The 12,929-nt window shown below is 32.1% G+C and overlaps 1 protein-coding gene across 1 annotated transcript; it reads left to right on the forward strand.

Annotated features, from left to right (window-relative positions):
* The first annotated feature begins 9,036 nt into the window (after positions 1-9,036).
* On the forward strand, positions 9,037-11,213 carry LOC107909300 (expansin-B3). The gene is made up of 4 exons (XM_016836778.2): positions 9,037-9,538; positions 9,665-9,974; positions 10,119-10,248; positions 10,664-11,213. The coding sequence occupies exons 1-4, from the start codon at positions 9,346-9,348 to the stop codon at positions 10,856-10,858; spliced, it is 828 nt and encodes a 275-aa protein (XP_016692267.2). The 5' UTR covers positions 9,037-9,345; the 3' UTR covers positions 10,859-11,213.
* The last annotated feature ends 1,716 nt before the right edge of the window (positions 11,214-12,929 follow it).

Here is a 12,929-nt window from a genome sequence, read left to right on the forward strand (position 1 = left end):
AATCCGTAACTGTGGAGCTAAAAACTTTCGAGCTACAGCCGAAGATGATCCTGAAAGAGCTGAGTTCTGGTTAAAAAATACTATTAAGGTTCTAGATGAATTATCTTGCACACCAGTTGAGTGTTTAAAATATGCGGTGTCTTTGCTAAAAGACTTAGCTTATCAGTAGTGGAACACCTTAATTTCTGTTGTGCTAAAAGATCAGGTCACTTGGGAATTCTTTCAAACTGAGTTCAGAAAGAAATATATCAGTTAAAGGTTTCTTGATCAGAAACGGAAAGAATTCCTAGAACTTAAACAGAGCCATATGACTATATCTGAGTATGAATGAGAATTTGTTCGATTGAGTAAGTATTCTAGAGAATGTATCCCGACTGAGACCGCAATGTGTAAGTGTTTTGAAGAAGGTTTAAATAAAGATATAAAATTGTTAGTCGAAATTCTTAAATTGAAAGAATTTGTTGTACTGGTTGACCGAACACATAAAGATGAATAATTGAGTAAAAAAAAGAGATAAGCTAATATAGAAGCCCGGACTTCAAGTAAAAGATTTATAGGGAAATCACAATAGTCGGCTTCAAAGAAATTAAAAAGATATCACGACAGTTCTACCACCTCTGCGGGGTACTTGGGAGAGAAAAAGATACTCAACATTCCAGTCTAAGATCTCAGGCATAAAAACACCAAACCCAGATGTAAGCACTGTAATAAACTGTATTTTGGAGAGTGTTGCATGAGAAGTGGAACGTGTTTTAGATATGGTTCCTTTGACCACTATCTCAAAGACTGGCCGGAAAAGCCTAAAAAAGATATCGTCTAAACTTTAAGACCGAGCAACACCGTTGCAATAGATAGACCACTTCGTAATCTCGACAATGTGAGTGGTAGTCGGGGTACGACAAAAGATTCAACTGTCAAATCTGAAGAATGAGCACCAACCAGAATATATACTATTCGTGCACGTGAGGATGCTTCTGCACTCAATGTTATTACTGGTACTTTTTCTCTTCTTGATACTGATATAACTACTTTGATTGATCTTGGTTCAACACACTGATATATTTGTATGAATTTAGTGTTTAATAAAAATTTGCATGTTGAGTCCATTGAATTCATGGTTAAAGTATCAAACCCCTTGGGCCAATATGTGATGGTAGATAAAATTTGTAAAACTTTGTCCTTTAATGATACGAGGTTTCTATTTTTTGGCTGATTTGATGTTATTACCATTTGATAAATTTGATGTAATTCTGGATATAGATTGGTTGACTCAGCATGATGTTGTGGTAAATTGTAAGCAAAAGCATATTATGTTGAAATGTTAGAATGGTTAAATGATCTGTATTGAATCTGATAAATTGAATGATTTGTCTAATGTGATATCAACCATGTCAGAACAGAAATATGTCAGAAAATGGTATGATCCTTATCTCACCTATGTGTTGGATATTAAGGTGTTTGAATCAGAGATTAAATCAGTGCCAGTAGTTTGTGAGTATTCTGATGTGTTCCTAGAAGAGTTACCCGGATTACCACCGATTAGAGAGGTTGAATTTGCTATAGATCTTATATCGGGGACAACACCAATATCTACAGCACCATACGAAATTAAAAGAGTTAAAAGTACAGTTGCAAGAATTAACTGACAGAGGTTTTGCTCGATCTAGTTCTTCACATTGGGGTGCACCAGTTTTGTTTGTCTAGAAAAAAATGGATCCTTGAGATTATGTATTGATTACCGACAGCTTAAAAAAGTTACCATAAAAAATAAGTATCCATTGCCGTATATTGATGACTTGTTTGATCAATTGAAATGTGCTACAGTATTCCCGAAGATAGATCTTTGTTCTGGCTACTATCAGTTACGAGTGAAATACTCGAATGTACCGAAAAAAACTTTTAGAACTAGGTACGGGCATTATGAATTCCTTGTGATGCCATTTGGCTTGACTAATGCATTTGCGGTATTTATGGATTTAATGAATAGAATTTTCAGACCATATCTGGATAGATTTGTAGTGGTATTTATTGATGATATTATGGTATATTCCCGAGATGAAAATGAATATACTGATCATTTGAGAATTGTTCTGCAAACTCTGCGTGAGAAACAACTGTGTGCTAAATTTAGAAAATGTAAATTTTGGCTTCGGGAAGTTAGTTTTCTTGGACATATAATATTTACTGAAGGCATTAGAGTGAATTCGAATAAAATATCAACTATTATTAATTGGAAACCATCGAGAAATGTATCGAAAGTTAGAAGTTTTTTGGGATTAGCTGATTACTATTGGAGATTTGTACAAGGGTTTTTGATTATAGCTTCATTGATGACACGACTATTGCAAAAAGATGTGAAATTTGAATGGACCGACAAATGTCAGGAAAGTTTTGGCCAGTTGAAAGCCCTGTTGACTGAAACACCAGTTCTAGTTCAGCCTGAATCAGGTAAGGAATTTATGATTTACAGTGACACATCATTGAATGGTTTAGGCTGTGTTTTGATGCAAGAAGGTAAAGTGATAACCTATGCTTCTAGAGAGCTTAAACTGCATGAAAAGAATTACCGGATATATGATTTAGAATTGGTAGCTATTGTATTTTTGCTAAAAATTTGGCAACACTACTTGTTCGGTGAGAAGTGTCATATATTCACCGATCATAAAAGTTTAAAGTATTCGATGTCGCAGAAAGATTTGAATTTGAGACAATGCATATGGCTTGATTTGTTGAAAGATTATGATCTGGTTATCGATTATCATCCAGAAAAAGCAAATGTAGTTGCAGATGCTCTGAGTAAAAAATCTATGTTTGCTCTACGAGCATTGAATACCCGATTGTCATTGTCTAATGATAGTTCAATCTTAGCTGAACTAAAAGCTAAACCAATGTTTCTACAACAGATTTGCGAAGCTCAGAAAAGTGATAATGAGTTACAAGCTAAACGGGTACAGTGTGAGTCAACTTCTAATTCAGAATTTGTGTACCAAAGAATTCAAAGCCTGTGCAGAAAATTTTGCATAAAGTCCATAATAGTACTATGTTTTTTCATCTGATGTATTGGTGGTCGGGAATGAAATGTGAAATTTTTGATTTTGTATATAGATGTTTAATATGTCAGCAAGTTAAAGCTGAACATCAAGTACCTTCAGGATTGTTGCAGCCAATCACGATACCAGAATGAAAATGAGAAAAAGTTACTATGGATTTTGTATCGGGGTTACCCTTATATCTAAGAAAGAAAGATGTCATTTGGGTAATTGTTGATCGTTTGACAAAGTTTGCACATTTTATTTCGGTACGTATAGATTTCTCCCTAAACAAATTGGCTGAATTATATGTTTCTGAGATTGTCAGATTACATGGTGTGCTAGTTTCTATTATTTCTAATAGAGATCCGCGATTTACATTTCGATTCTTGAACAAGTTACAAGAGGCACTGGGTACGTAATTATATTTCAGTACCGTATTTCATCCTTAGACTGATGGTCAATATGAACGTGTGATACAGATTCTAGAAGATATGCTTCGGTGTTGTATTTTAGAATTCGAAGGCAATTGGGAGAAATATTTGCCATTAGTTGAATTTGCATATAATAATAGTTATCAATCAAGCATAAAGATGACACTGTATGAAGCTCTATATGGTCGCAAATGTCGAACTCCATTGTATTGGACTGAGCTCAGTGAGAAAAAGATACATGGAGTTGATCTAATCCGTGAAATCAAAAAAAAGTGAAAGTGATCCAAGATAGTTTAAAAGCAGCTTTTAATAATCAGAAATCTGAGATAGTTGGTGACAAGGTATTCTTGATTTCATCTTGGAAGAAAGTTCTACGGTTTGGTCGTAAAGGAAAACTGAGTCCATGATTTATTGGACCATATGAGATGACTGAAAGAATCGGACTTGTTGCGTACTGATTGGCACTACCATCAGAATTTGACAGGATTCACAATCTATTTCATGTGTCTATGCTACGACGGTATCGGTCAAGCCCTTCACATGTTATCTCTTCGACAGATGTCGAGATTCAGCCTGACATGACATACAATAAGGAACCGATCAAAATTCTAGCACGTGAGGTAAAAGAATTGAGAAATAAAAATGTAGTTTTAGTAAAATTTCTCTAGCAACGACATGAAACAGAAGAAGCTACTTGGGAACTTGAGGAAACCATGAGAAAGCAATATCCGAACCTCTTTACTGGTAAGATTTTCGAGGACGAAAATTCTTTAAGGGGGAGAGTTGTAACAACCTATTTTTAGTGAAATCAAAATAGTGGTTTCGGGACCACAAATCTGAGTTTGAAAGGAAAATTATTTTAATATTATTTCATGGTTTGCAGTATGATTGAAATATCGTATGAAATTTTTTAAAAAAAATTTATCGGTTACATGTCTGATTAGATGGAAAGAACCAAATTGCATAAAAGGTAAAAGTTGAGTTATAGTAGCTATAGGTATCAAATAGCTATGAAGTTCAAAATTAGAGGTTCTAATATGACAAATAGACCATTAAGAGGAGTTAGTAGATAAGTATGATGATTCATCATTGGAAAATTAAATGAAGAAAAGGATGAAATTGTAAAGATGAAATAATTACTATTTTGCCCATATACTTTGGTTGTGATCATCATTGGAGCATCCCGATTGGTTATGATCCTGCATGTGTTGTAGACACATCGCAGCTCTTATGAGCGTCCCGATTAAAGGCTCTTTCATGAGCTTCTCGATTAATGGCTCTCCGGAGCTTCTTGATATTGACTCGCTTGAACTTCCTGATATTGACTCTTATGAGCTTCCCGTTATACAGCTCAAATGAGCTTCCCATTACATGGCTCACATGAGCTTCCCGTTTATGTACTCGTATGAGCATTCCTGGATATGAATTGACAGATTACAGATTTGTACACTTCGTGTGTACTACCAGTGTATCCATCAATATTTTAAATGATTCAACGGACAAAATTCTGATGCGAGATAATATGAAATTGAAATGAACTATACCAGTATATACTTAAAATATATAGAATTGATGTATGAACACAAGACGTGGAAGGTTAATGAACATGGAAATTTGATGAGCTCATACATGTTTCTTGAAATTCATGTGAAATACATGGCTAACATGTTTTATGAGGATATGTGTATAGGCTATTGACCAAATTGTTTTGGATGTATTTTGTATGCTTACCTTAAATGTAAATGAAGGGTAAGTTAATTTCCCGTTATACGAACTTACTAGGCTTTAAAGCTTACTCTGTTTTATTTTCCTCTGTTCTATAGTAATTCGGAAGCTCGTTGGGTTGAAAGCTTGGCGGAGATATTATCACACTACTCATTATTTTACAACACAGTGTATAATATTTTCACAATAAAGCTCGCAATATTTTGTAGTACCAATTACACTATTTTTAAAGCACAACTCGCTGAATTTTTGCTGTACAGCTCGCCTAATTTTTCGATATACAGTTCGCCATATTTTCATTATACTGTAGGTATTTTCTCCATACAATTCATTGTATTTTCACTATGGTGCTCACTGTACACACCGTTGTTATCCCGAATGTTACATGCTAAATTAAGTGACAGTTTTAATGTTATGAAAATAATATTAATAATATCAAAACTCAAATCAGCATTAGTGACATCGTTCAAAGAATCAAAGTTTACATGCCGCTGTCACACAACAAAGTTTGCTTAATAAGTTTCAATTAAAACTTACGTAACAAGCCCTCAATTACACGGGTAAGGCAAGTAAACCTATCTTAGAAGAGTCACTTTATAACTCCTCTTCAATAAAGTGGGCAACAAATTGTTATATAACACTTTACAAACCCGAAATCTGGTGCACCAGGGTGATCTGGAATCCAACCTGATCAAGGAATGGATGTCATCCAGCTTGCCATTTCCATTAGCTCTCCACCTTTGCTAGCTCACCACTCCTCAACTCATGAGTCAGCCACTACCTAGGTTGCCACTTCCCTGTTTGTACACCCACAATGATACCTCTTCGAAGAACCGCTCAAAGAATACGTGTCAGATCAATGGGGATAACATGTCTTCATGCATGGCACCAAGTTATCCCCTAGCACGTTCCATCAAAGAACCATTCCTTATAAATATAATGAGTAATCCCATGAGAAAAGGGGGGGAGGAAAATGAACCATCAACACTCACTTTTTTATTGTATGCACTATGACCAAGTAAGAGAAACCATGATGGAGGAGTGAAGATAGCAGAATATGGGCGTTAATAGCGCCATATTGTACCAATTTCATGTGCTCTTTTGTTGAGAGGAATTAATAACATTTTTTTGTCTTTCTTTTTAAGTATTGTTTAGAAAGTCACCTAGTAACTGGATTTGAGTATAATTATTTGTAATTATATAGGGGTGACATATTTAGGTAATTATTATAATTGATGAGTCCCATTGAATTGGATGTAATTGAAGCACTCTAATTATCCTTTCCAATTCTTAGGAGGGGGTGAGATTTGGAGTAATTATGCAGGTAATTACACCTAAATTTAATTTTACAAAACTATTTTTATACAACTTTAAGTTATAAATTTTTATGTTATAAGCATGAACATGTATGAGTGTTTGGCATGGTTATTGCCAAAGATTTATTATATTATAAATTCTAAAAAATTACATTATAAAACTAATATATATATATATATATTAAGTTATAACAAAAAAAATCTATATTATTTAAATCATATTTTTTTAAAGTTATTATAAAAGAAATTTTACATGTTATAAAATTATTATAATATATTTATTTATAAAAATTTATGGCCAAAAATATGGACATAACTTATTTATGTGTCCATGCAATATATTTTAAAAATATTATGCTTATTATACAAAAAATGTTATATTTTTTTATCATAATTTCTTTTTAAAATAATAACTTTCGAAAGTTATGGCAAAAAATTATCTTATTTGTAAGAAGTGCTATAGAAATTATTGGACACTTTATAAAAAAAAATTTTAATAAAAAATTATATATCATAAATTTCATATTATTTTTTACTTAATTTTTATAACCTAACATAATTATTTCTCCAAATTAAGTTTATATAAGTTTTTATGATTAAAACTGTAGGCTATTTGCATTATGAACTCAAATATTATATGATAGATGTTAATTATGCAAATACAAAAGGTTTGCTTACAACATATTGTGGATATGATACCAATTGAGAGAATGGAGCCAAACACGCAAGCACCAAACAGTTTGCAAACTCTTTAATTTGAGACATTCAAGGGTTCGAAATATGGTTAAGAGAACATTTGTTGTTCTAAAAATATTTATTGTATTAACAATATCACCTTAGTTAGTATAAAAAATGTTGGATTGTACTAACATGTTGCACACTTCATAGCTTCATTCAGATGTGGATTTGGGATGATCCAAACTTCGAAGAGTAGATGGAAGAAAGAGAAATCAATAATTTTGAAGATATAGATTTAGATGATGATGATGAACTCGGTGAAGGACTGATGAAAAAGAAGTTATATTAAATATTAAAAATAGGATAACCCACAAAGATGAAACACTAGAACAATTAGATAAAATTGCTTATGATGTTTATTTTTCTTATTATTTTTATTACGAATCGTGCTAATAATTTTTATAGTAACTAATATTTTTAAAAAATATAAATTAAATTAAGAAATTCAGTGTAATTGTAATTACAGATTTATTCAATTAGTCTGTAATTGGTTTAATTAATTAACATTCATATATATATTGTTTGAGAGCATTAACGCCTTCTCTTTTTAATATTTGGATAATGAGATATTGTTTTGGGGAGTTCTTGAAATTTGTCCCAGAATCGTTGGGACTTTGATCAGCCAGCGGAAAAAGGATCATAACTTTTTCCTTTTTAATAATATCAATATTTTGGAACCTGCTTTTCTTTCTCTTTCCAATTCTTTTGAAATTGGTTGAATAACTTATTAATCTTTATAAAATTATGTGTTATTATATAAAAACAATACCAATCCTTCATTTACCTAGCATTGTTTAATTAAAAGTTGATGAGATTGGCAGATGGTCTCATATATTGATCCCCATAACATTAAAAATAAATATGAAAAACTTATGGATATCACACTATGATATTACTTCAGTGGTAGGGCCACCAATAATTCAAGAGTTTCATTTTAGAAAAAGAGAAATAATTCAAAGAATTTCGCTAGCACATGCTGAATTAGAGCACCAATAATTCCGTAGCGACAAACCTTCAATCACACAAATAAATATTATTAACGGTAACGGTCACCTATGTAACTAAATCCAAAACTAGTGGATCCATTTTCACACACATAATAATAATAATTAATCATTTTCTTCAAACATTTTTCATGCTTTCATCAGATCTAGGTCTGGAGTAATTTTATTATTCTAATAATTTATATTTTTATTATTTTTAAGTATAATTTTACTTTTATTATTTTAAAATTTTAAAAATTTTAAAGATAATTTTCTATTTTAAGAGAAATAGTACTTCAAGTCCAAAAAAACTCACACTTATAAATAAAGTTTGTTAGGGATATGATTTTTAGGGGTGATCTCAATGCAATTTTCACATACGATTTTATAAATGGTTTTTACAATTAAATTAGTAAAGTCTTCAAATATAAATAGTTTTTTTAATTGGTAAGTATTGTTAATTAATTTTAAATCTAATCTAAAAAATATAAATAATGCCGATGAGGCTTTGGCTCAATTGGCAAAAGTCTTGAGTCTTCTCATGCATGGGAATTTTAGATCAGTTACTTTTAGCTTATTGATAGTTACTCAAACTTATATTTATAATTGAATTGTGCTTGTACTGGTTAAACTTCAAACTTTGCACGGTAAATAGTATTTATCTGAAATCTATGTTGAGTTACTTTTGATTCTGGTTGTAATTATTAACACAATTATAGTTTATAACTTAAAAAATTAATCATTATTTTTATTTCTAAGGTTTTTATGAAGTATTAACAACTGTTAATGAGATGCAACGACACCTTATCAAACTTGGATATTTCTACATAAGTATTAATTTAAAACAAATTCAACTGGGACAAAAGAATTTTGATACCAAATTCAACATTCAAGCCTAATAGAGGACCAAATAGTATATTAACCTAAGTTTTCACATGTGCGTTTATCTATATGTACATGCCATAGATGCATGGAGATCTGAACACCACCGCCTTCAGTCTTTCCAACATCAAATGCAAATAAAACTGTCGGCAGAACTAGCTAACTATATATATCACCTGCATTTTTGCTAGCTAATATTCCTTCACTTTAATTGCAAATTACACACCTTCCAGAACAAATGGTGGCGCCGACATTGAACACAATGCAGCGCCGCTGTGGATTCACTGGATTTGTTACATTGTGTTGCCTGTTGTTGTTGGAGTGTTTAAAGGTTGCTGGTAATGTCCCCTTCGCACAGGAAGTTTCTGACCTACATTGGCATCGTGCCGTCGCCACTTGGTACGGCAGTCCTGAAGGCGATGGTAGCGACGGTAAGTGCCCCAACAGTTTCTTCTCTATTGCCTAAAATGTCCAACGGTTTTAAAGTGTTAATTTGAGATCTGTAAGAGGGTTTCTGTAGTGCTGAATTATGTGTGGTTTTTTTTATATTGCGGCAGGGGGGGCATGTGGGTACGGATCGTTAGTAGACGTGAAGCCGTTTAGGGCCAGAGTGGGAGCGGTGAGCTCAATGCTGTTCAAGAAAGGGGAAGGGTGTGGAGCTTGCTACAAAGTTAGGTGTCTAGACAAGAGCATATGCTCAAGGAGGGCGGTGACCATCATTATAACTGACGAGAGCCCTGGAAATTACGGCGCTAATATTGGTCGCCCCCACTTCGACCTAAGCGGTGCGGCCTTTGGCCATATGGCTGTACACGGCCGGAATACAGAGCTGAGGAACCGAGGCGAACTCCCTGTCGTGTACAGAAGGTATGTGTTTGTTTATGTCCTTTTTGATAGCCGATGCTGAGTTCCGATAAAAAAAAATTATATATTTTACTCTTTTTTGTCACAATGTTTTTACGAATTTTTAACGTCTAGTTTGGAAATTCTAAAGTGAATAATTAATTGTAGGACCCCATGTAAATATCGCGGGAAGAATATTGCATTCCATGTTAATAGTGGCTCAAATGATAATTGGCTATCTCTTCTGGTGGAATATGAGGATGGAGATGGAGATATCGGATCAATGCATATAAGAGAAGTAAGTGATATTCTCTTTTTCCATGAATATTTTGATTATATAAAATCTAAGTGGAATTCGTCACTTCCATGTAAAGGCAAAAGCAGTAGGGCGTATGATTTTGGCTAATGGAGCCAACGTGCAAAGTGCTGAAAAGCACTTGAATTGGTTCTTCTTCTTCAATTGAGACTACTTAACCGAATTTCTTGAATGTTAAGAGTGTTTGCATGTGATATATGGGCCAGGCCACACTCAAAAGTCGTATCCCTCTCCCTACAGCATCTTCTAAAGGAATGATTTGAATGTCCTGACATTACATTAGCATGTGCATGCTTCATTTTTTAAGTATTTTTCTATACATATTCATATTTATATAAAAGTATTATCTTCTAACGTATCCTAAATGGCCAGTAATAGATATATTGACAAATGGCAGGCAAATTCTAATGAATGGATAGAGATGAATCATCTATGGGGAGCAAATTGGTGCGTAAATAGGGGGCCCTTGAAGGGACCATTCTCAGTGAAACTAACAACATTATCAACTGGAAGAACATTGTCTGCAAGGGATGTGATCCCAAGGAATTGGTCGCCAAAAGCCACTTACACCTCTCGCCTTAACTTCCTCTAAGTTTTAACCCTTCGAAGTAACAATAATTGGTCCATGACTATGAGGGAACGAAGACCCTGTTTTTTTTACTGTCAAAAAGGCTCTCTAGTTCCCCCATGGTAGATACCAAAACTATTCCTTGCTCCCTTGTTAAGCAAAGGTAACATTGGACAGCATCCAAGGCCTCTTTCTTTTCTTTTTTCTTCAATAGTTGCAAGTGTTTGATTGAAGTTGTTGTAGCCCTCTCCAAAGGAGAGAGTGCGTTAGAATTGTTAATGCCATTTTACGTTTGAAGAAATGTAGGTTTGTGATTTTGTTAGATTTTAATGTAAGTTTGGAGCATTGAATGTAAAAAAAATGTTACTCAGGTTGTCAATTTATTTATGCCACTTGCATCCACACCAATCGTTTCTTTAATTCTAAGGCGATATTTTATATATGAAAAACTATTGAGTTAAATTAATAATGAAGGATTGTCAAAATTTGCAAGAATGTTGAAGTGCATAGAATTGATGGTAGTAGAATAGTATAGATATTGAGGCGGTGGATCACACTATTCAATCACATGCAGAGTGTGGTAATGTCGGAGCAAAGTCGCTGAGGGGATAATAGAGAATGCTGACAAGAGGTATATGACCATCACAGACGTGGACGAGATCCCCATTGAATCCTCTTTGAAAGGAATCTCTTTAGGAATTTATTGTCCTGTAGGTTAATTGTGGACATTTGAAAGGACTTGAGAAAATTATTAAGTTGGAAAAGTGGTTTTGGGATAGGAAAATTAAGGGTTTTTACTAAAATATTATAAAAAAATAAAAAATATCAAAATAATATATAAAAATTTATTTACCCAAATAATACAAAAAAAAAGTGGTGGAGGGCCTGCCACAGGCGGCACCAAACTGGTGGAGGGCCTGTCACAGGCGGCACAGGACTGAAATATAATGATCTAAAGTTTCAAGGACTTGATATGAAAATTTACCATTTTAAATTTTGAAAGTGAATTGGTGCCGCTTGTGGGTGTGGCGGCACTAAAGTTGAAACGTGGCTAATTGACTTCTAAGCCCTCCTTATTTATTATTTTCTATTTATTCCCCTTCAACTCACTTTTTTATTTAATAAACAAGCCCTCAACCTATTTTTGTAGTTAAATAAGCTCTTAATCTATGATTTTTATTCATAAAAGCCCTTTATTTTATTATTAAAGTAAATATATTTTACCTAAAGTAAAGCTATTTAAAAAAGTATAAACTAATTCGCATTTTATGTTTATGTGAATTTGATGAGAATAGTTTATTAAATAAAAATATTTACTAAATTTGATGAGAATAGTTTATAATTATAATTTATTTTTTCTATTTGGGTTACATTTATGGGTGATCAGTTTTATTATTACTTTTGGTTTTTCAATAAAGCATGCTTGGTATTTCTATTAATTTTTTTAATTAAATCTAATATTAGTTAAGTGATAATTAAGATACTTAGAATTCTAATTAAGTAATAATTCTACTTTACTTTAATAAAAGTAGCATCGTCAATTTTTTTAACTAATAACAATAAATTATAATTATAATTATCACAATTTTTTTTGTCTTTTTCCTATATTTTATGCTTAGAGTTCAATTTAAATAACAGTTCTATTTTAAAATTAGCACAATATTTTTAATAATAATTGCAGTTTAAATTATAATTATTTTGAAATACATAATTCTCACAACTTCTATTAAATTATAATTATTTTTTAAATTTATAAAGAGTATTTATATATAAACATATTTTTATTTAATTAAAAAACTTGAATTCTTATTATTTTAAATTCATCCAATTATATTCAATGATTTTAAAGATTTATAGTTTTATTAATTAATAATATATTATTTTTTTAAGTAGAGCCTTTATAATATATGACCAAATTAATTAATTTCACATTAATATATTATTATTTTAATTAATCTTACTTTTTATTATTATATAATAATATTAATAAATTATTATTCTAATGTAGTTTAGTAATATAATTAACAATAAAGGATATTTTTGTCAGTTCAAAAGTTTTTTTAAGACTCTTGCTTTTATATATATTATAGATAGA

Source organism: Gossypium hirsutum, chromosome D02 (assembly GCF_007990345.1).
Source record: "Gossypium hirsutum isolate 1008001.06 chromosome D02, Gossypium_hirsutum_v2.1, whole genome shotgun sequence".
NCBI classification, from domain to species: Eukaryota; Viridiplantae; Streptophyta; class Magnoliopsida; order Malvales; family Malvaceae; genus Gossypium; species Gossypium hirsutum.